At 46.3% G+C, this 24,618-nt stretch overlaps 1 protein-coding gene across 2 annotated transcripts in view; it reads left to right on the top strand.

Annotated features, from left to right (window-relative positions):
• The window catches only part of ADAM8 (ADAM metallopeptidase domain 8), a 97,722-nt gene that overhangs the window by 20,130 nt on the left and 52,974 nt on the right, over positions 1-24,618 (top strand). For both annotated transcript variants that reach the window (XM_039481657.1, XM_039481656.1), the window contains exons 5-7: positions 1,168-1,244; positions 17,155-17,341; positions 21,596-21,661. In XM_039481657.1, coding sequence (XP_039337591.1) covers positions 1,168-1,244; positions 17,155-17,341; positions 21,596-21,661 — 330 coding nt within the window. The remainder of the gene's footprint in view (positions 1-1,167; positions 1,245-17,154; positions 17,342-21,595; positions 21,662-24,618) is intronic.

Genomic DNA, 24,618 nt, shown 5'->3' with positions numbered 1-24,618 from the left:
ACCTGCCCTGTGGAGCAGCAGATAGAGAGGAACCTCTGTAGTTCCGTAGGGGAAGCTCCTGAGCCTCTACCTGTTGTGGGGGACAACATCTGCGCTGTTTCTTGGATGCTCCCATGCTCCTTCCCCGCGTTGGCCTGGCCTACTCTGGGGCACAACACCTATGAGGTTCCTTGGACACTCCTGTGTGTCCCACACCACGCCCCAGCCTGCTCTGTTCCTGGATTCCCTCCCCCGCCTCCCAACTCTCCCCTGCCTTCTGTGGGGATAATGCTCACATTGTGCCTGGATGCTTTTTCTTCCTGGGCCCACACTGGGGGACAACACTCCTGCCCCTTTATAGTCTTTTCCCCTCCTGCCAGCCAGCGCTTACAGCTGGGAGTTCAGAGCGTTCAGAGCATCTGATTTTTAATCCCACTCTGTGAATTTGGTCAGGTTACTTCCTCAGTTTGTGTCCCATTTTCTGGTAAAATGGGGACAGCCCTGGCTTGCTTTTCTGGGGATTGTGAGGGTCTGTCATTCTATTATGTGCAGAATTCTGAAATGCTAGGTCTTCTGTGTGTGTGTATTAGTGCTGATTACATTTTCTGTGCTCAGGCACCATGGCAGTCAGGAGCAGTGCTGTGTTGTTTATTGTGCTGATCCAGTCAAGCCTCCAATTTGCCCATGATTGTAAGCTACCCATGTCACTGTAGCATATTGCTCACGTATGGTGTGGAACTGCCTGCTGTTCAGGTGTGCAGTATTGTTGTAGCTGTCTTGGTCCCAGGTTTTTAGACAGGGTGGGTGAAGTAATATCTTTTATTGGACCAGCTTCTGTTGGTGAGAGAGACAAGCTTTCAGGCTTACCTGAGGTCACCTGAAGAAGAGCTCTGTGTAGCCCAAAAGCTTGTCTCTCTCACCAACAGAAGTTGGTCCAATAAAAGATATTTTACCTCCTGCACTCTTGTGCTCTTCAGGTGGCAGTTCGGAGCACTCGTGTTTCTTGAAAGATCTGAAAATTGTGCATGGGTAATGAATGAGGTGTGAAAGGTTTGTTATTGCCTGGAAGAAGCTCTGTAACAGATCTCTGCTTTCCAGGATCTGTACCTTGTTAGTGATTTCTCTTCTACCCTAAGTGTCCCCAGTATGGTGCTGATTGGCTTTTGACTTCTGCTTTCTCTGCTACAGGATCACTGCTTTTATCATGGGCATGTTCACGGTCACAGTGATTCAGCGGCAAGCATCAGTACCTGCAGAGGACTCAGGTATGATCTTTAACTGACACAGAGGGGAGGGAACATCAGAACTCAAACATGTAAAGCAAAAAGCACCAGGGGGCCCGAGTGTGTCTTGCCCCACACTTGTGCCATTTTCAGTAGTCCAGACTGGGTATAAAATGCTGCTATTCTGATCTGGTAGCATTTTACACCCATTTGGCAATAGTGTAAATGACTATACACTGTGCAGGTCAGTAGAGACTCAGCCCCAATGTGTCACTGTGTCAGAACAACAATGTAGCTGTGGTTTGGCTAAAGGATCTATTAGTTATGTTGTGCAATACAGTGATGTCACAATATATCGGTGTACTTTCAAACCAGTGTTCCCAACTCTCATGACTTTTATGGCAAACCTCTTTTCATTTGGTGTTTCTATAAAGCCCCACCCACTGGAGTCACGTGACTTAGGGAGGAATTTCACCTTTCATTTAAGGAAAAAAGTCAGTTTGCTCCTGGTTGTGGAGAATAGCTTGAAAATGTGACCCCTGAAGGCTCAAAAACCAAAAGGCAAATTCAATGAATGAAACTTTTATTATTTTTTAAATCTCATGATTTTTTTGGCCAGAGTCATAGATTTATAGATTCTAAGGCCAGAAGGGACCACTGTGATGATCTAGTCTGACCTCCTGTGTCACACAGGCCATAAAACTTCCCCACAATAATTCCTAGATCAGATCTTTTAGAAAAACATTCAATCTTGATTTTAAAATGGTCAGTGATGGAGAATCCATCATGACCTTGGTAAATTGTTCCAATGGTTAATTATTCTCACCATTAAAAATGTGTGACTTATTTCCAGTCCGAATTTGTCTAGCTTCAACTTCCAACCATTGGTTCATGTTACACCTTTCTCTGCTAGACTGAAGAGCCCATAATTAAATATTTGTTCCCCATGTAGGTACTTACAGACTGTGATCAAGTCACCCCTTAACCTTCTCTTTGTTAAGAGCAATAGATTGAACTCCTTGGTCTATCACTATAAGGCAAGTTTTCTAATCCTTTAATCATTTTCATGGCTCTTCTCTGAACCCTCTCCAATTTATCAACATCCTTCTTGAATTATGGGCACCAGAACTGGTCACAGTATTCCAGCAGTGGTTGCACCAGTGTCAAATACAGAGGTAAAATAACCTCTCTACTCTTACTCAAGATTTCCCTGTTTGTGCATCCCAGGATCACATTAGCTCTTTTGGCCACAGCATCACACTGGGAGCTCATGTTCAGCTGATTATCCTCCACAACTCCCAAATCTTTGTCAGAGTCACTGCTTCCCAGGATAGATTTCAGAGTAGCAGCTGTGTTAGTCTGTATCTGCAAAAAGAACAGGAGTATTTGTGGCACCTTAGAGACTAACAAATTTATTTGAGCATAAGCTTTTGTGGGCTACAGACCCACTTCATCAGATGCATGTAGTGGAAAATACAGTAGGAAGATATACACAGAGAGCATGAAACAATGGGTGTTACCATACACACTATAAGGAGAGTGATCAGTTAAGGTGAGCTATCATCAGCAGCAGAGAAAAATAACTGTTTGTAGTCGTAATGAAAATGGTCCATTTCCAGCAATTGACAAGGGGACGTAAGGAACTGGTTGGGGGGAGAATAAGCATGGGGAAATAGTTTTACTTTGTGTAATGGCCCATCGACTCCCAGTCTTTATTCAAGCCTAGTTTGATAGTGTCCAATATGCAAATTAATTCCGATTCGGCAGTATCTCATTGAAGTCTGTTTTTGAAGTTTTTTTGTTGTAATATTGTGACTTTTAGGTCTGTAATCGAGTGGCCAGGGAGATTGAAGTGTTCTCCAACTGGTTTTTGAATGTTATAATTCATGACATCTGATTTGTGTCCATTTACCCAGCCTGTAAGAAAGACCTACGTTCTTTGTTCCCATTTGCATTTAGCCATATTAAAATGCATATTGTTTTCTTGTGCCCAGTTTACTAAGTGATCTAGATTGCTCTGTATCAGTGACCTGTCGTCCTTATTATTTACCATTGCCCCAATCTTTGGGTCATCTGCAAACTTGATCAGTGATGATTTTATATGTTCATAGAACAGAAAATAGTAGGACTGGAAGGGACCTCGAGAGGTCTTCTAGTCCAGTCCCCTTCTTCCAGGTCATTAATAAAAATGTTAAATGTTAAATGATTTTTGAACAACAAAGAATTCTAAAGTACTTTGCAACCTGTATCTATACAGGAATCAGTTTCTCCAACCATTGAAATGCAGCCATCTCTGGGATGAAACACTGTTGCTGTTTTACAGTGCACAGCATTTCTGGAGAGGAAGGGAACATGATTTTTCGATCTATTTGTAACTGTAGGGGAATTTGGGGGAACCAAGATGAAATTAGGTCTGGACATTGTGATTTGTATATGAAGTGTTTGGTCAGGAATTATTTGCAGTCTGTGCTGACTGGGCTTTGAGCTGTATTCTTGAGTCACTGGCTTTGCATGTCTGTTTCCCAGCAGGGTAATCTAAGACTTTTGGAAATGTTTGTATTAGGGATGGGCCTGTACCAATCCCCAGATGTGGATACTTAGGATTTATGGGGGTGTCTGGTTCCAAATCTGAACTTTACAGCTCAGACCCTTTAATTTGAAGTCACTTTATCAATGTAAATGTAAACAAAGGCAGAGAACCCTGCTGGACTTGCCGTGACTGCCCTTCTGCACAATGACAGAGATTCATGTAATATTTGGCCCTGAAGACAAGATGTCCTAGGTGGCCATGATGAGACTGATTGAATCACATATATCCAGGCAGCATGACATATCAGAAGCTGATATTCTTCTGCTACCTGAGCCTGCAGGTTGGGGTTGTCATGGATCCACAGGATCAGTGCTATACCCCGTTTTTTAAACAGTCTGTTGGAGGAACCCTTCGGTGTGCCAGACCCCCAAGTAGAGTGACCAGATGTCCCTATTTTAGAGGGACAGTCTCAATTTTTGGAGCTTTTTTCTTATATAGGCACCTATTACCCCTCACCTCCTGTCCCAATTTTTCACACTTGCTATCTGGTCACCCTACCCCCGAGTAGTCTCACTCCTTCCTTCAGGTTAGGCTGCACAGCCTCACTGCCTCTGAGACTGAGCCTCTGAGCCTCCTGCTTCACACCTTGAGCTCTGCTCAGCAAGTCCAGCTGAGGGTATATCTATGTGCTACAGCAGCTCATCTGTACAGGATTCTCCCATTAGCATAGGAAACCCACCTCCCCGAGAGGCAGTAGCTAGGTCTACATTACACTGTCTACAAGGGGATTTAGGTCGGCTTAACAGTGCTGCTCAGAGGTGTGGATTTTTCACACCCCTGACCAATGTAGTTAAACCAACCTAATTTTCTAGCGTAGGGGCCTGAGATTCAATCCGGGTGAAAGACTTTGACCTTCTTCAGGGATCAGTACAGCTCAGTAGATATTTGCAGTGGCACCAAGCAGCCTTTTGAAAACAGAGTAGGGATTAGTATTCAGCTGGAGTTCAGCATCAAGAAACAAAGGTTAAGACAGAGTTCAGACTGGCCAACCCCAGGGCTCCACCCAACAAAGCTGCTGTAGACTCCATCTTGTCTCGCTGTCTGTCAGTTCCAGGTGACAGCCCCTGTATCTCAGCTCTCAGCACAGCCACCTGATTCCTTTCCCCTTTGTTCTCCAGCTCTGGGCCTTTGCTCTGCTTCCTAGCAGAGAGGTGGGGGGAACCTTCTTCCTCTGCGCTGTAAGTCACTAGGTGTGAATGTCCCAGCCACTGGGGTTTCCATTGTCTCTTCTGGATCCTCCGTTCACATGTGTATAAACTTTGTCCAGTTTGTTTGACTCTGGTCTCCAACCAGGCTGCTAGTGAGCCAAACACCTCCTCCCTTGTCTTTACCCTCAGAGCATAGCAATGCAACGCACAGAGGGAAACTGAGGCATACAGACGAAATTCTCACATTCCTTACGGGAAATAAAATGTATGGTTTTGGTTTTGATTTATCTAAACATTTTTTTGTGATTGTCTCCTCCCACCCCCTCACTTTCAGTCCTTGAAAAGGGAAATGTTTCGATTTCCAGATTGGACAGGAATCCAAAATGGAGTGTCAGCTATCTTACCTGGAGAGGGGAATGAAGGGGGCTCAAGGAGACGAGAAGATGGAAGGGGTGATGTCTGTGAGAGAGAAGAAAGGGGAGGGAGAGTGGCACAGGATGCAGCAGGACAGGGCCCATTCTGCTGTCTGGCAGCACTTCAGCAAGCTGGCAGGGAAAGCTTTGCAGGTGACCTGCTACCTCTGCCAGAGACACATGTGTAGGGGGACTGCTGGCCTGGTTGATGGCAGGCAGAAGCATAATTAATTATGCAAAAAAATGCTCATTCCTACTATTTAATTGGCTAATAAATAATTGAGATTACTGTTTTCCTCTCTTTTGCTAGCAATGGGTTCATTGAAGCTGAATCCGGTTTCTCTGGGGCTCGGTGTCCTGATTTCTTCAGGTGCTAGTAGTTGGTTTCTCAGATTTAAGCTTTTCTGATTAAGCCTGTCTATATAGCACGTACATAGGCTAGGTCCTTAAATTTGCCAAGAAACAAAGCCTCTTAATTGTCTTTTATCTGAATATCTTTCACATTTATTCACTTTAAAATAAAATAAAAAAGTAAAGTAGCCAAAGAAACAAGGAAGTTCTCACCTTTCACAAGAGTGTAAAAAAATGCAACGTTTCTATGACCCCTAGTAACCTAGAAATTGCTGGGCTGTATGAGACCTGCTGTTCATCTAGTCCAGGCTTCTCTCTCTGACAGTGGCTAGTGTTCCAGTTCTGGGATTAACTGCGCCTCTACCCCCCCTGTGGCCTGCTCAGGTCTCAGGCCTCCTGCTGTCACCTCTCTGTGGGTGGGGACCCTCATCCTTCTTCTTCCAGACTGAGGATTTAGGTTTGCAGATTGCGATGCTTATCCCAGCAGGTCTGTCTTTAGTCCCACACCAGCTGTTCTGCTGTCTCCCAGGGTCTATGACAGGGTTACCAGTGACCAGCCAGCTTTCCCAGTTTGTTTATTTAGGACAAACCCATTACAGAGAAAACATGTATCCTAAAACAATGCACTGTCCACACGTGTGCCAGCTTACCAGAGGGGTCTCTTGTCTTCCACAGGAAGACACTGGCAGGTTCCATTCCTTCCAACAGGATTTGCCTTCTTGGTTATAGTCTCATGTCAGTTTTTGCATCAAAATTAAGGTCACACAGTTCAGGCTGGCCCATTATACCAAAAGCCCATTCTTTGTCTTGTGGGCCTCTGGAACCCATTCCAAACCAGTCTGTGCAGTTCTGTCCAGGGGTGGTGGTACTTTAGAGGTGTGCACTGCCCAGACGTGTGCAGTAATTGCCCCACACTCTACCCCTGGTTTTAGTTCCTGGACAAAACTCGGTAGTTCTCCCCAGTGGATCCAGAATATAATCTCTATGTTATGGTGTGCCCTCACCACCAGAGTGCCCCTTCCTGCCCTGGTTTCACAATGGTCTGCCTCTTCCATGGTTTAGCCCCCTCAGTCAAGTCAGCTCTCAGTCAAGCTCCTGTCCCTCCCCCTTGGTTCTTATTCCATCTTCACCCAGAACTGGCCTCTAGCAGAAGCTGCCAGCCTTTTTTATCTGATCTGCTGTGCCTTGATTGGCTGCCTTCTGTTCCCAGCCCTTCCAGGTGATGGAGGACCAGCTATTGCTGGTTCTGCCTGCAGATGATCATGAGAGGCTTCTTTAGGCAATCCCGGGTGCAGGGGCGGCTTCAGGCACCAGCACGCCAAGCGTGTGCCTGGGGCGGCAAGCCACGGGGGGGGCGTTCTGCCGGTCGCCGCGAGGGCGGCAGGCAGGTTGCCTTCGGCGGCATGCCTGTGGAGGGTCCGCTGGTCCCGTGGCTTTGGCGGACCACCCGCAGGTGTGCCGCCGAATCTGCAGAACCAGGGACCTCCCGCAGGCAAGCCGCCGAAGGCAGCCTGCCTGCCATGCTTGGGGCAGCAAAATACCTAGAGCCACCCCTGTCCGGGTGGTCTGAACTCGCAGCTCTTCCCTTCCAGCAGAAGTGTTATCCAGTTCCTAATAGCTAGAGATTGGTTTAAGCCCTGAAGCAGGAGATTTATTATCTTACAAAAAAACTAACAACAACTCTGGATATTCTTGTTATTCATATCAACGTCTCTGAATTTTGCTAAATTCTTGCCCTCAGCAATATCCTTTGTCAATGAGTTCCCCCATCTAATTACATGTTGAGTAGAAGTGTTTCCTTTTATCAGTTTTGAACTTGCCACCTTTCTTTCAATTTCATTTAATGTCCCTTGTTGTGTTATGAGGCAGGGAGAACAGATGTTCCCAATCTACCTTCTCTAGACCATTCATTATTTTATATTCTTTTATCATAACCCTTCATTGATGTCTACTTTCCAAGGTGGGTGAGGTAATATCTTTTATTGGACCAAGTTCTGTAATTTCCTAGGACCAACACAATTGCTACTACACTGCATGCTTTCAAAGAGCATAGGAAGAACCTATGTTTCTTACAGTGAGCATGTGCAAAACCACCTAAATACTGACATCACCCCACAGCGAATGAGCTGCTCAGAGCCGTAGCTCAAGTTAAAGCGCCCAGAGGCCACAAAGCGGGATTCTCCAACTAGACATTTACCTGTCTGTCTCACCACTGGGGCCTAGGGTGACCAGATATCCCGATTTTTGTAGGGACAGTCCCGATATTTGGGGCTTTTTCTTATATAGGCTCCTATTACCCCCCACCCCCATCCCGATTTTTCACACTTGCTGTCTGGTCACCCTACTGGGGCCTGGCCCTGTAAGCATGCTCAGAGCAAATGTACAGGATCAGGCCTTGCACAAGATCAATGGTTCTTCTTTGAATGAAGGTCCCATGTGCATTCCACTTGAGTATGCATGTGCTCCATGCTCCTGAGCCTGGATGATATTTCATCAGCCATGTCCGTTGTTGGTCTGTGCCTGCCATCTCCTTCTCATCCCTGCACCCAAGGATGTCAGGGGCAGTGCAGGCAGATTACCTTTTCCATTCCTTTCTGAGATGGAACTTTCCCAGGGCCCACAGCGCTAGCTAATGTTCTTTGCTTTATAAGTTATAAATAAGGCTAAGATTTTGTCACAGTTATTTTTAGTAAAAGTCACAGACAGGTCACAGCCAATAAACAAAAATTCATGGAGCCTGTGATCTGTCTGTGATTTTACTAAAAAATAACCGGGGTCAGGGCTAAGTAGTGGGGAGGAATGGAGTCTGGGGGAGGGGAGGACCCATAGCCCCGGTTCCAGTGGCTGCAGTGGGGGGTGCACAACCTCCACTCCGGAGTTGGCTGTAGCTGTGGAACGGAGTTCATGGCCCTGGCTGCAGACCTCTGCCAAGCTCTGGCGGCAGCCCTAGGATGCCACGGAGAACACATGGCCTCCACGGCAGCTGCTGGCAGGGGCATGAGGTCCCAGCTGCAGCTCCCAGTAGAAGCCACAGGGCTGTGACACAGAGCCCTGGCTGCAGCATAGTCTCTGCTGCAGCTCCCAGCAGAAGCTGAGGGGTTTGGGGCACAGCAAGGGGGTCACACAGCCCCCTCTCTGGAGTGGGCCGCAGCTGTGGGACGGATGCGCAGCCACGGCTGCAGCCCCTGCCAAGCTCCGACTGCAGGGGAGAGCACATGGCCCTGGAACACAGCGAGGGGGGCACATGGCCCCCCAATATGGCCCCTGCTGCTGGGCTGGGGCACAGGGCCTGTCTGCATCACAGTCCCCACTGCAGCCCCTGGTGGAAGCCACGGGCCTGGGACACAGCGGGGCCGCAGCCATGGGGAGCGCACAGCTCCCGCTCCCAAGCTGGCCGCAGCTCCAGGACAGAGGCTCACAGCCCAGCTGTAGTGCCCCTCCCTCCCACCCTAAGCCGCAGGGCAGGGGCTGCTTCCTTCCATCCATCCCCAGTTGCGGGGCAGGGGCGCACAGTCCCGTCTCCAGCCCTGGCTTCAGCTGCTGGTCACCTCATCACACAGCCCCCAGACTTGCTTGATGCACGGTCTGATGGTTCTCTGGGGTACCAAGGGCTGAATCACCTTGTTACTGCCTGTCTTTAGCGAGAGAGAGAGTCTGTTCTGTGGGGGCTGGGTGTCAGCTTCCTGACACCACCAGCCTGTCAGCTGCTCAAGTACTCTCCTCTGGGCTGCACCAGCCCTCCTGTCTTTGCCCAGCAGGTTCACAACAGGTGCACCCCAGTCCCCGAGTTCCCTTGAAACATTCCCCTGTGATATCCAAACCCTGACACTGGCTACTCTCAGAAATCCCAGATCCTTTGCTCAGAAAGGAACAGTGTACCCCAATTTTACCTTAAACCACCGCTCCTGTATCGCACATAGCCCTTGTGAGCACTTGTTGTAAAACAAATGACCGTTTATGTAAGAGAAGGAATAGAGATTCCACTAGAGTTTGGAGGGAGTGCATTGGGCGCTAGAATATGGGTGTGCTGAGATATTTTTTTTTTTAAAGCAAGCAAAAGCCTTCATTAAGGCAGCATTAAAGTTGCCCAGTGGTATCTTGTACCCTTACAGAATGTCAGGTTCAACTACACTCAAACCTCTGAAAACCAGAAACTACAGAGTTAAAGTCCACGCCAACCCCACAATGCAACCTTAACTCTGCCCTCTTTGTGCCATACCCCAGCATGATGCGAGCACACATACTAGCACTCACCTGCTCTGGAACACTCTGGGGACAGAGCACACGAGCCCTGTAGAACCCCGTCTAACATATATTTGCTAACGCAAAATTTGGGTTTAGGTCAAGCGTAGGGAACAGGAGCTACCTACACCTAACTTACACTCAAACAATGAGCCTGCTCCACACAAACTACCCCAGATATGCTACATGTTACCATCCCTTCACTTCTATACTGATGATTCCTGCTGAGACATTGCTTTCACTTATCTCTCACTAAGCCCCGGAGACCACAGACATGTATGGTAACAGACAGCTAACAATCCCATGGCTGGAAGATCCCTGTGCACATCTACTGATAACCCACAAAACTCAGTGCTGAAATTAGACATTCTTGATCTCTCCTGGTATACATGTACTTCTCCTGTTGTCACAGTGAACGCTCCTGGTTTCCCCCTAAACTGTACATTCTCTGTGTTCTGGCTTTCTGATATTTCAAACTCTTCCCAGATGGTTTGCTCCCACAGATAATCTGCTTCTGCTCATGTCCCAGCTTTCAGCTTCTGCTCCCACCAGTCATTTCCTGGGGAGTTTGAGATTATTTCCCTTTATGGTGGGAAAGGACAATTATACAAGAAAAGAAATGGGCCAAAGTATAAACCAATGTAATTTAGGCCTTCACCAGCACCTCAGCTTGCATGCCCCACCTGGCAAGAGCCCCATAGCATATGTCTACACAGCCGCAGAAGTGAGCCTCCCAGCCCCAATCAACATACTAGGAGTAGCGGGGTTCACATTAGCACTCTAAAAATAACTGTGCAGACAGCACTTTCAGGCGCTGAAGCCTAGGGAAGGCGGGCAGGTTTCAGTACCTGAGCTCCAACCTGAGCTGTAACTTCACAGTGCTGCCTATGCAGCTATTTTTAGAGCACTAGCATGAGCCTCACTAGCCCAAGTGTGTCTACTTGGGCTGGGAGGCATGTGTCCGTGGGCTGTACAGACATACCTTTATTCTCCCTTCCTTGACTCACCCCCGCTTCTGCCCTCCTTACACATCAGTTCTCAGGGTGGCTGTGACTTTCCCAGAAGGGAGGAGCATAGCCAGAAAAGCAACAGCAATCAGCCCCTTATGGAACGTAAACTCTCCGTATACCTTTCTGCTGCACCTTGGTGTGTAAATTACAGTAATTTAGGCTCTCTTATGCGTGGATTAATGTGTTTAAGAGAGTTAGGATCTAGGCAGGGCTAGCTTACATATCCTTACACACTGTCTCTGAGTCTGACCCATTGACTGCAGTGGAGATATTTTTCTCACAATATAGCTAATATTGTACTTAAGCATTGGTGATACTGCCAGTTACGCTGTATATTGGATCTTAAATAGACTCTCCATGAATGATAGAGCTGCAGATTTGTTTCTCTGCTGTTGCTGGGAAGGACAGTTCCCTTTAACTCATAGCTGTCAGATCTGCTTTGTAGTCTTTGCTAAATGGCTCTTCGATGTGAAAAGCCCAGATTTTCTCTTAACAGCATCAATTATCTCTGTCCATCTTTCTCAGAACAACTCTAATGAGACCCTAATCCTTGCAGTGCAAAATCTAGAGTTTATGCCTGGGCTGATAAGCCATAAAGGCTGTCTTTGGCATCTGATATTAAAAGGTATGCAAAGCAAAGCACATGCCTAGTGGCTTTGAAATGTCTCTCCCGCTTTTTCAGTGTCAGCTCAGAGAAAACAAGTAAAATAAGTCCTTTGCAGAGGGAAGGGAAATCCAATATATTCTTAGAGGAAATTGTGAATAAACTAAAACAGGGAGTGATTGTTGCTCACTGAATTAGTCATTCAGGAGTTAAATCATTGTTAGTGATAGCGGCTTCCTTCCCTGGTGCATGTGCTGCTGCCATCTGGGTGCTTTGGAGACCAGAATTAAAGTGGTAATGTTATGACTAAGCCAGCTCACCACCCCACTCATATTGTCCTTAGCAGAATGAACCCAGAAAGATCTTCCCCACACTTTCTGGAGATTCTTAAATTTCTCGTAACAGAACTGTAATGATTTTGTTCCCTTAGATCAGTTTCTGTGATAATTAATTGTTTCTAACATTGGATCAGCAGCCTTACCCCAGGGTATATTTTGCTAATAGTTTGTGTAGTTTCATGTTTGTTTAATTTTAATCTTAGTGACGAATGTAGGACTTGCTCCGTCATACCACTCTACAGGTACATTCCACCAGGTGGCCCACCTCACAGTCCTATCTGATTGGACTCCTGGTGCATCTAGTCTGGTCTCTCAGCTCCCTTCCCTACTGGATTGAACCAGTTCTGCTGGTGATCTAGGCCTATTTTCTGCCACCATTTCAGGTCAATATGGATGCTGCAGAGGTTCAGGTTCATCATTCCCCTTTCTAACTGTGCCACGGTGGTCATGGAGCACAGCCCAGCAGGAATTTCTTCCTGCTGTGTGCAGTGATTTAGCTTCCACCCGAAAGCATGATTCCCCTCATCTTTCTGTTAGCTTCTCTGAAAACAAATCATGTGAGTGGTCAAGGAATTACCCAGCTCTTTTAGACTCCACTCAATGCTCCATTGGCCCCTCTGGTCTCTGAGGCCCTGGGTCTCTCACGCTTCGTGGTGTGCAGTAGCTGTTTCACTCATTAGCTCTATATGTGCTGCCCTTTCATCAAGGGCAAAGGAGGGACCATTTTCACTGTGCCCTTTATTAACACATAACAGCCCTGGAGGCTTCCTGCTTTTAGCCCCTTCCCCACCTGAGGTAGCACAGTTAGTTAGGTATTATGGTAACAGTATCATGTGAAGCATCTTAGGTAACATCTTTTGAGATTGCAGCTGACCAGTGAATAGCTTATCTGCAGGCAATTCTCATAGGGCAGAGAAGATCTGTTTTCCCTAATTAGACCCGATGAAGTTCCAGTTATCCTGCTTTGTCCTTAATCGGACCTTCCCCTCTGCTGGCCTGGTGCTGTGATGAGGCTTATTGCTCTGAGGCTGACACAGTCATGCCTATCCTGCTCCATCTCCAGGGGATGGGTCTGTCTTTGCGATACACTGGGTCTCACACTTTTCTCTCTCCAGAGTCCTTGGATGATGCTGTCCGGACCTGGTGATTTACTGTACTCAAATCTCTCCAGTTGCCACATAACTCCCCTGTTAGTGACTTAGATCTCTGACAAGAACATGCTCTGATTTCCTGTGACCAGCACCCCAGAACGGACATTTCCCCTGTGGTGAAGAGTGATGAACAATGCCCTGGCATTGCCCTTTCCATTGCCCTCTCCTCCCGTGGGGGCCCTAGATGGCTCTTACTCATGCCTTCTTGCATTTATATGTAGTTGAACCCGAGATGGCCCAAGGAGATGAGCTTTGGCTCTGGATCTGGAATAATGCCAGACAAAGGTGCAGGGGTGGGTTTGAGATAAACCTGGCTCGGGTTTGAGATAAACCTGGCTCAGGTTTGCAGCCCCATCCAATCCAAACCCAGTCCAATGAGCTGTTCTCATGAGATCATGGCTCCAGTTGGGAAACCTCATAAGATCAGCCATTCTCATGGTCTGGCAGGAGGTGGGCCCCATCTGACTGGATATGGGAAACAGGTTATGCTATTTGAGGATTCTCTGTGGAATCAGAGCCATAGATGCTGCTGTGAGTCAGACTGGAGCCTCCCACACCACCACATTCACAGAGGTTTGGATTCCATCCCTGGTTTCAGTCCCTCTCTCGTGTTGTGCATAAATGGTAAAGTGTCCCCCCTGAGGCAGGAGAGAAGAAGAGAGACCATCCTTGCTGCACACACACTGCTCTGTAGCCTCGGGGAAGGTGCACTGAGCTAAATGCTAATGAGTTCTAATCCCAGCTTCTTTAACTGCTCTAGTTATTTCTGTGTTCTTTACAACTCATGCGCCTACCTTAGAGGTAGCAGCTATCCTTCACCTATTTTACAGAGTATGTAACTGAGAGGCTGGGTGAATTTTCCACAGGCAGAGCTGGAAATAGACTCATAGACTTTAAGGTTAGAAAGGACCATCGTGATCACCTAGTCTGACCTCCTGCACATCGCAGGCCACAAAACCTCACCCACCCACTCCTGTAACAGACCCCTAACCCCTGGCTGAGTGACTCAGATCATGGTTTAGCAACCTGGAGTTACGGAGATTTCACCATTTATACTAGACAGACACAGGGTTGTGAGGCTGCTACTGCCTCCATGCTAATATGCATTTTCCTTTAGTTTAAGTGGCCACAGCTCAGGCTTTTCCCACATTCAGTCCCTGCTGGTGGCTATGCTTGAGTACTACAGTGTCTCTAGCTGCTTTACCACACTCTGATCCCAGAGCCAGGAAGGACTAGACTGCCATGGCCTTGCTAAGGGCCAGGCTACCATGGCCTGCTGAAATCCTGATTACACATATATGCATGAACTGGTAACCTTCAGGGACATGTGAGAAGTGTGCTATTTCCTGGCTGTGAGAGGGGCTCCAGCCTTGTGAAAAAATAACTGTGTTCTCCCTGTAATGTGACGCTCCCACCCTACGTTGCAGCCAGACAACACCTAGCCGCTCAAGTGCAGTGGGTCAGTCTATGTCACTGCATTAGTCTGGAGGCCAGGAAAGAGTGGAAGAGACACTCTCACACTCTGTAGCCTGGCGGTAGTAGGGGGGAACCTTAGCACTGAGGGGCCGTAAGTGCCTCGAGCCCTGGCTGAGGAGCTTCTGAGCCTGCCCCTCTGGTTACTTGCGTGAATGCAGTGAGCACCTTCTCTGTCCATTTCTAATATGTTTGTTTTTGAGATGGGGTGACCAGAACTGCATGCAATATTCAAAGTATGGGCGTACCATGGATTTATATAGAGGCATTCTGATATTTTCTGTCTTATTATCTATCCTTTTCCTAATGGTTCATAACATTCTGTTCACTTTTTTGACCGCTGCTACATAGTGAGTGAATGTTTTCAGAGAACTATCCACGATGCATCCCTTAATACAGTACATGACCTATTGTGCCTTATTTATAATGCTTGACCTTGAAAAGTAGATGTTTTTCCCCTGATTCTTTCTTTTTACAGAAAAGCAGCCTTTAACTCAGTTTTGATAGAGGCTCAGGGATTTAGTATATTTATTTTTCATTTAAATGTTTTAGAGATTCTACTAAGTTTAGCCTTAACATATTTTGTATTACATTTAAATTTCATTTTAAACAAGTTTAGTTTTAGAAAGAAAAATGTATTACAATTTAAAATAACAAAATAAAAAAATCTTGTCTAAATTAAAAAAAACAACTTCCAACCTGCAGTGAAAACAGACCTCCTTTCAGTTTCAGTCTGCAAACAATCAAGTGCCACACATGATTGCCACAAGTTCCCTGCTCTCTAGGATGTAGCTTGGCAGCACAGGGCTGACAGGCTCTGGAGAGCAGCTCATCTTCCTATTTTCCCAAGTCACTGACTTCACCTCCAAAGTATGTCCCCAGAGCCTCTTCAAAGACAGCCCCATTGTGCAGCCACCCTCTCATTGGTGGCAGGGAGTGTGTCTGGGAGCAGCAGGAAGGTACAATTGTGGGGTCAGGCCCTATGGTTTTATCATTGGCCTCTATACTTGGTAACTCTGTAAAGGAATTTAAGGGACAAAGAACCATTGGCACTGAGGTTCAAAGTAGGAACTATCCTGTCCTTCCCTACTGGTCACCTGTGCTAAAGTGACAGGACCTGGGTGTTTATTAGGGACTGCCCTGCCTTGCCTCACCTCTTCCCCACGTTACAGGGACAGATCCTGGCTGAATTTGTCAGGGCCAGGTTTGCTTCTTTTTCCCTAAATGGCATTTGATATGGGAGAAAAAGTCATTCAGAGCCCAGGCTGGCCCTGAATTCAGCACAGGGAATTCTGTTTATATTTTCCTTTTGAAAAGATCCCAGATTGATCTACATGGCCTTTCAAGGGCCAGGCTGCCATAGCCTGTCCATGACCTTGCCAAGCGCCAGGCTGCCATGGCCTGCTGAAGTCCTGATTACACATATACGCATGAACTGTTAACCTCCAGGCAGGGGTGAAAGTAACTTTTAAAGGATTTACCAGTACGCCGGAGTCCTGAGTGGGGCATGGCCTCAATCGGAAGAGGCGTGGCCTCAACCAGAACATTTAAAGGCCCTGGGGCTCCGGCTGTGGCTGGGAGCCCCAGGGCCTTTAAATCACCCTGGAGCTACCAGCTGCAGAGGTGGCTGGGACTCCCGGGGCTCAGGGGAGAATTAAAGGGCCCGGGGCTCCGGACACCGTGGAGCTCCAGGCCCTTTAAATCACCACGGGAGCCCTGCCAATGTTACCCCAGGGCAGCCAGGCTTGGGCTAGGACTGGGGTAGCAGCAGCAGGGATCCGGAGGCAATTTAAAGGGCCTGGAGCTCCAGCTGCTGTGGGGAGCCCCAGGCCCTTTAAATCCCTGCCCGACCCTGGCTCCTGGGGCTCCGGCAGCCGGGCTCGGGCAGGGATTTAAAGGGCCTGGTTCTACTGCCACTGCGGGGAGCCCCGGGCCCTTTAAATCACCGCCAGAGCTCCGGCAGTGGGGCTTGGGTGGGGATTTAAAGGGCCCGGGGCTCCTGGCACTGCAGGGAGCCCTGGGCCCTTTAAAGCACTGCTGGAGCTCCGGGACCTTTAAAACCCCGTCTGAGCCCGCTGCTAGAGCCCTGGCGGTGATTTAAAGGGCCCAGGGCTCCCTGCAGCAGCTGGAGCCCTGGGCCCTTTAAATCACCACCAGAGAAGCCAGTCCAGTCCAGCACGGCGTATCGGCTCTTGCTGGTATGCCGTACCAGACCGTACCGGCTTACTTTCACCTCTGCCTCCAGGTACATGTGAGGAGTGTGCTGTTCCCTGGCTGAAAGAGGGGCTCTAGCCAGGTGAAAAAATGACTGCGTTCTCCTTGTAATGTGACACTCCCACCCTACGTTGCAGCCAGACAGCACCCAGCCGCTCAAGCACAGTGGGTCAGTCTATGTCACTGCTTATGCTAAACAATCTGTTTAAACCTTGTATTTAGCAGTGACACCTGAGTTAGTTTCCCAGACCTGAAGAAGAGCTCTGTAAGCACGAAAGCTTGTCTCTCTCACCAACAGAAGTTAGTCAACTAAAAGATATTACCTCCCCCACCTTGTGTTTCCTCTGCGAATGTGTGTGAAACCCTTTCTCTGATCGGATACTGGACACCGATTCATGTTGCCCCCATCTCTTTGCAGTGGATTTTTCTGGGCCGATCAGACAGTCTATTTAATTGAGCCGTTGGGAGGTGATGATAAGGGGGAGCACGCGGTGTACCGAGTGGATCACCTGAGAATGAAGCGTGGGACCTGCGGAGACGCCAATGTCACTTTGGAATACGACCATGAACCAAAAGTTGCTGCCGCAATGAAGCCCCATCACTGGGTAGGAAATGACCCTGTTCCTCTGTGTTGTAGTTTAATTTGTAGGAATGTAGGGCCTGATCCAAAGCCCACTGAGGTTAGTGCGAGTCTTTCCATTGACTTTGTTGGGCCTTTGATCGGGTTCCTAGCACAGTGCCTGATTGCAAAGGTTCTGCACGCACTTGCTGGGGGCCTGCAAGGAGCTGGCTGGTCGCACAGTACAAGCTTCTCCTCCTCATTTCCAGGGGATATTGAAAGAACATAGCCACAGGCTGAGGAGCTTTCAAAAAGACTCAGGCATTTCTCGCACTTCAGATACTTCACTGCCCGCTAAGTAGCATGTCTGGCTATGTGCAATTGCTGTAGTTGTCACTGGGATGTCAGGGCCCCAGAATTGGGTTCAGGAGACCCAGGTTCAGTTCTCTGCTGTACCACAGACTCCCTCTGTGACTTGGGTAACTCACATAGTCTGTCTTTCCCTCCATTCCCATCCTCTGTGACCTGGACAAATGCAGGCCTGGCTGCTAAGACCATCCTCATTTCATTGCCACCTCCCCTTTCCCACCACATCAAACACAGACTGCATGTCTTTACCTTTGAGATCCTCCAAGGCTTAGCCTGACCCATTAATGCCAGCTGCTTAAAGCAGCTAATTCTGGAACCCACAAGGGGAGAGGCAATTCTTGATTTAGTCCTAAATAGAGCACAGGATCTGGTCCAAGGGGTGGCTATAGCTGAACTCGGTAATAGCAACCATAATGTAATTATATTTAACATCCGGGGGCGGGGGGGAAGAGTACCAAAGAAACCTACCACAGTTGCATTTAAACTTCAGAGAGGGGAGCTACACAAAAATGAAGAAGCTATTTAAATGGAAATTAAAAGGAACAGTCACAAGAGTGAAATGCCTGCAAGTTGAATGGAAACTTTTCAAAACCACCAAAATAAAGGCACAAATTAATGTGTACCCCAAATAAAAAAAATAGTAAGAGGACCAAAAAATGCCAGCATGGTTAAGCAACAGAGTAAAAGAGACGGTTGGAGGCAAATAGCATCCTTTAAAAATTAAAAGTCAAAGCCTACTGAGGAAAATAGAAAGGAGCATAAAATATGGCAAGTCAAGTGGAAAAGTATAATCAGGCAGGCCAAAAAAGAATTTGAAGAGCAACTAGCAAAAGACTCAAAAACTAATAGCAAAAAAATTAAGTATATTAGAAGCAGGAAGCCTGCCAAACAATCAGTGGGGCCCCTGGATGATCAAAGTACTAAAGGAGCACTCAAAGAAGACAAGGTCATTGCAGAGAAGCTAAATGAATTCTTTGCATAAGTCTTCACAGTGAAGGATGTGAGGGACAGTCCTGCACCTGAGCCATTCTTCTTACGTGACAAATCTTAGAAACTGTCCCAGACTGAGATGAATAGAGGAGATATTGGAATAAATTGATAAACAGTAATCAGTCACCAGGACCAGATGGAATCCACCCACGAGTTCTGAAGGAACTCAAATATGAAATTGCAGAACTACTAACTGTGGTATGTAACCTATCACTTAAATCAACTTATGTACCAGATGACAGGATGATAGCTAATGTAACGCCAATTTTTAAAAAAAGACTTCAGAAGTGATCCTGATCATTACAGGTCAGTAAGCCTAACTTCAGTACCTGGCAAATTGGTTGACACTATAGTAAAGAAGAATTATCAAACATATAGATGAACACGATTTGTTGAGGAAGAGTCAACTTGGCTTTTGTAAAGGGAAATCATGCCTCACCAATCTATTAGAATTCTTTGAGGGGGGGTCAACAAGCATGTGCACAAGGGGGATCCAGTGGATATAATGTAGTTGGACTTTCAGAAAGCCTTTGAGAGGGTCTCTCAACAAAGGCTCTTAAGTAAATTAAGCAATCATGGGATAAAAGGGAAGGTCCTCTCATGGACCAGTAACTGGTTAAAAGACAGATAATAAACGGTAGGAATAAATGGTCACTTTACAGAATGGAGAGGGGTAAATAGCGGAGTCCCCAGGGGATCTGTACTGCTACCAATGCTATTCAACATATTCATAAATGATCTGGAAAAAGGGGTAAACAGTTTGCAGGTGATACAAAATACTCAAGATAGTAGAATCCAGACTGCAAAGAGTTCCAAAGGGATCTCACAAAACTGGATGACTGAGCAACAAAATGGCAGATGAAATTCGTTGATGAACACAAAGTAATCATATTGGAAAACATAATCCTAACTATACATACAAAATGATGGGGTTTAAATTAGCAGTTACCAGCTGAAAACATCAACTCAATGTGGAGTGTCAGTCAAAAAAGCTAACAATATTAGGAACCATTAGGAAAGAGGTAGATAATAAAACAGTAACTATCATAATGCCACTATATTAATCCATAGTATGCCCACACCTTGAATACTGCATACAGTTCTGCTCGCTCCACCTCAAAAAAAAACAAAACAAAAACAAAAAACAATTATAAATGGAAAAGGTACAGAGAAGGACAACAAAAATGATTGGGGGTATGGAACAGTGTCCACATGAGGAGAGATTAAAAAGATGGGGGTTGTTCAACTTGGAAAAGAGATGACTAAGGGGGGATATGATAGAGGTCTATAAAACCATGACTGGTTTGGAGAAAGTAAATAAGGAAGTGTTATTTACCCCTTCACATAAACAAAAACCGGGGTCACCCAATGAAATTATTAATAGGCAACAAGCTTAAAACGAACTTCACAGAACAGTCAACTTGTGGAACTCATTGCCAGGTGATGTTTTGAAGGCCAAAAGTATAACTGGGTTCAAAAAAGAATTAGGTAAATTCATAGATTATAGTCCCATCAGTGGCTATTAGCCAAGATGGTCAGGGATGCAACCCCATGTTCTGGGTACCCTAAGCCTCTGACTGCCAGTTGCTGAGACTGGACGACAGGGAATGGATCACTTGATGATTGCCCTGTTTTATTTATTCTCTTGGAAGCATCTGGCACTGGCCACTGTTGGAAGACAGGATACTGGGTTAGATGGATCTTTGGTCTTGACCCATTATGGCCATTCTTATGTTCACCCTACAGATTTCCTTTCCTGCATTCCTGAGCTGTCAGCCCCGCCTCTGCTCTGCCAGAGATGCCAACCTGCCATGTCCATTAGTCCTGTTTCCCTGCAGATACTGCCATGCTCTCTGTCATGCTTCCCCCCCACACAGTGACAGGAGTTGCCCTTGTCAAAGTCCCCAGAGTTACTACGTTATCCTACTTCAGATCCCTGTTGTTGCCTTCTGCTAAGACATGCACAAAGCACTCAGGAGCAGTGGGTGCGCTAGGGTGGCTTCCCTCCGACCTTGTTCTTCCCCACCCCTTGGTTTGTTGATTTTTCTCTCCTTGAATTGTGAGCTCTTGGTGCAGGGATTGCTCTTTTATTACCAATGTGTGCAGCATCCATTGCTGGTGCCCTGACCCAGACTGAGGGGCTAGGTGCTATCACGATGCAGATAGTCCATAAGAAGACATTCCACTGCAAAATGCTGTGTGTGTTTTATTGACAGCTCCCACCTGCACCACACAGGAGGCTGGAGGTGGGATCAGATGGGGTTTTGGGCGCCTGGAGACAGTTTGGGTTGGTAGGGTAAGGACACTGGCCAAGGGTTTCTGATGAAATGATCAGCAGTGACACGATTAATTATCTTCGCATTGAAATTTACATTTCAACTGCCATCCCTAGGTTTCAGAGTTACACTCCATTGAGCTGAACCCTCTCTGAGCTACTGTTTCAGGCTCTGTGCAAGTGTCATTCCCCATAATTTAGCTCATTGTTTTAGCATCCCCTGGGAATTATATAGAAAGAGTTTATAAGGAAGTGTTTGCAGTACAAGCCCTGGAATTTTTAGCCCAGGGACTTTGAGAAAATTCATTCTAATAGACTAAGTTACTGTATACTGAACCGCTAGTGAAAGAAACAAGAATTTGGGACTGCTCATGAATGATATGTACCCCTTGAGCTAAACCATATTGACCATAGGGTTTGTGGCTGCTTGGGAATTTGGGACACTTTTTCTGCAGTTTAGAGTGGGAGGCAGAAGTTGTAAAGCAAACCAGCACCAACACGTTTAGCAGCTAAAACAAGTCACCCAGAAACAGGTAGGCAGTGTTCCAGAATACAACACATATGAAGGAAGGTGTCCCTGTGAGAATATAGCCCGTGCGCTGCTTGTGCTCAGAACTATCAGAGATGGAATTCAAATCCTGCATGGCATTTGCTTTTGACTTTCAGAAATCGGCTCCATTTCAGAAAGGGACCCGATATGTGGAGCTGGTCTTGGTCGTGGACAATGCGGAGGTAAGGGGAACAGGCTGAGACCAGTATTTAATTCTCCACTGCTGTGGATTAAATGCAGCAGCTGTCATGTATTACTTGTATATGGTTTCAGAGTGGTAGCCGTGTTAGTGTGTATCACCAAAAAGAACAAGGAGTACCTGTGGCACCTTAGAGACTAACAGATTTATTTGAGCATCACATCAGCCACACTATAAGAGGCTCATTCACCTGCACATCTACCAATGTGATATATGCCATCGTATGCCAGCAATGCCCCTCTGCTATGTACATTGGCCAAACCAGACAGTCTCTACGCAAAAGAATAAATGGACACAAATCAGATGTCAAGAATTATAACATTCAAAAACCAGTCGGAGAACACTTCAACCTCCCTGGTCACTCGATTGCAGACCTCAAAGTCACAATACTCCAACAAAAAAACTTCAAAAACAGACTCCAATGAGAAACTGCAGAATTGGAATTAATTTGCAAATTTGACACCATTAAATTAGGCTTGAATAAAGACTGGGAGTGGATGGGTCATTACACGAAGTAAAACGTATTTCCCCATGCTAATTTTTTCCCCTACTTTTACTCTCACCTTCTTGTCGACTGTTGGAAACAGGCCATCCTGATTATCACTACAAAAGTTTTTTTTCTCCTGCTGATAATAGCCCACCTTAACTGATTACTGATTAGTATGGTAACACCCATTTTTTCATGTCCTCTGTGTATATATATCTTCCTACTGTATTTTCCACTGCATGCATCTGATGAAGTGGGCTGTAGCCCACGAAAGCTTATGCTCAAATAAATTTGTTGGTCTCTAAGGTGCCACAAGGACTCCTCATTCTACTTGTATACGGTAGGTTACAAGACTCCAATTAGCAGGTCTGGTTTCTGTACCAGATATGGACTTGCTATAGAGCTTCCCTCCCAGAGAGAGACACCAGAGCTGTTCAGTACAAGAACCTTTAATGCACTGCCAGGAAATGGCTGTTGTGAGCTTACGTAAAGTATGTTATACATGCCACCACTTGCGGCTGAACAGTATAATATAGTTTACCATTCCATTACATCTCCCCCTTTAACTTCTACAGTCCTTCTATTTACAATATTTACACTATCACACTGTCTTTGAAGTTCAGTACGGATCAGTCTGCTAAGTGTCTTTGAATTGTACTGTTTTTCTAATTACACAATCTGAATGTGTAATAACATGGTCAATTGGCTGTCCATTAGTTGCAACGACTGTGTCTGGTCTGTTTGGAATCTTTGAGTTCTCGTTGTCTTGTTCTGCATCTGTTATCTATAGAGTTTGCGCTCTTGATTGTTATTTCTGAGGAATAAATTGGAGATGTCTGTGTTTTCTGATGAACTCTCCACTGTCGGTCTCGATCACATATGATCTGGGCAATGAGTTCTTTTCCTTTTTAACAGCTGGAGCTGTCCATCCTTTTTCTGCATCCAGCTTGACACAAGCATGGTCACCAGGGTCTAGACCTGGGGCAGTTTTCTAGTTGAGTGATATCTGTTATAAAAGTGTTTGCAAGCGTTTTTTGCCTTTTTATCTGATTTGGCTACTCTCTTCATCTGGACAGATTCTTTTCCAAAGTTGGGCCAGTAGTTCTCTGTTATCTTCCCATCAGGAGTTATGCTGGACTATATGTTATCAATGTTGATCTGTAACTCAGAAGAATAAGAAATGGATCTTCCTGCTGTATGATTTCCTTGGCTGTCCGTACAACTTTCTCAGCCTCGCCCTTCACTTGTGGGTAATGCAGTTGCTAGTAATGGGATCAAAATCTTATTTCATTTGGAATTACTTAAATTCTGCTGCGGTGAATTGTGGTCTATTGTCCACCACTAGTTGTTCTGGAATACCAAAATGAGCAAAAGTGGACTTCAGTTTCGCTATAACACTGCAACATGTTATGTCTTCCAAGTGCGTTATTTCTATATACCTGGAAAAATAGGCCATGACGACCAGGTAATGCTGTCTTCTGAATTTGCATAAATCTGCAGCTTGTCTCTTCCAAGGTCCGTCTGGCAGAGGTGTTGTTAGTACAGGTACTTTGTGTTAGTTCTGTAATGTTCACATGCAGATATTTTATTCTTTATGTCCTTGCTGCTGCCCAGCCACCACACTGGTTGGCCCATTCACAGCATTTAGTTAATCCTTGATGTCCTTCATGGATGAGGTTTTAGGATTTTTCCTCTCATTTCGTTTGGAATTACAATGCAATTGTCTTTAATCATTGTGACATACCAGGGCACAATCCAGACCAGTGAGCAGCTGTGTCATCCCTGCTCTGCAATGTTGGGTGCCCTACAATGCCCTGCTAAAGGAGCTTCCACCTGGGCTGCCCACAAATAGCCCTCCAGCATGCAAGCCATACCCTGAGTGTCTGTGTGCAATTGCAGCCTGCCTGCCACACTCTGGCTCTCATAAGCCTTGGTTATTCTGCAAGGTGACTTCAACACACCCACGTTCCCAGATTTGCCTCCATAAATGTATGTCCTATGCTGCCCAGCCCTCTCATGGACAATACAAGTTCTTCTTCGAGTAGATGCAAATGTATTCCAAGTAGGTGTGTGAGCTCCCCAAGTACGGAGACTTTTGCCTAGCAGTACCTATAGTATGATGGCTCTCGCACCTTATGTCTGTAGCCCATCCCCTGGCTATGTGAGGTGGCGCCATCCTGACCCCTCTCAGTTCCTTCTCACCACCTGTTGGGTGGAATGGGAGCTCTGTGTGGTTGTAGTCTCACAATTTTGCATTTATCCTTTCTTAGCCTAGTTTGTTGTACAGTTAGTCAGTTAGTGTTTGTTAGTAAAATAAAAAAAAGAAGAAAGCTATAGAATATAGTGGTAGTGCTCTCTGGTGATGCCTCACAGTGGTTCAAGCACTGCCCTTCATGTGGGGTGACGATCCCTAAGAGTGCCCCCCCCCCGAGTGCTTGCTCTGCCTTGGCGAA

This window comes from Mauremys reevesii, linkage group 7 (assembly GCF_016161935.1).
Source record: "Mauremys reevesii isolate NIE-2019 linkage group 7, ASM1616193v1, whole genome shotgun sequence".
NCBI classification, from domain to species: domain Eukaryota; kingdom Metazoa; phylum Chordata; order Testudines; family Geoemydidae; genus Mauremys; species Mauremys reevesii.
The sequence above is the reverse complement of the archived record's forward strand: the minus strand, read 5'-3'. Positions and strand labels throughout refer to the sequence as shown.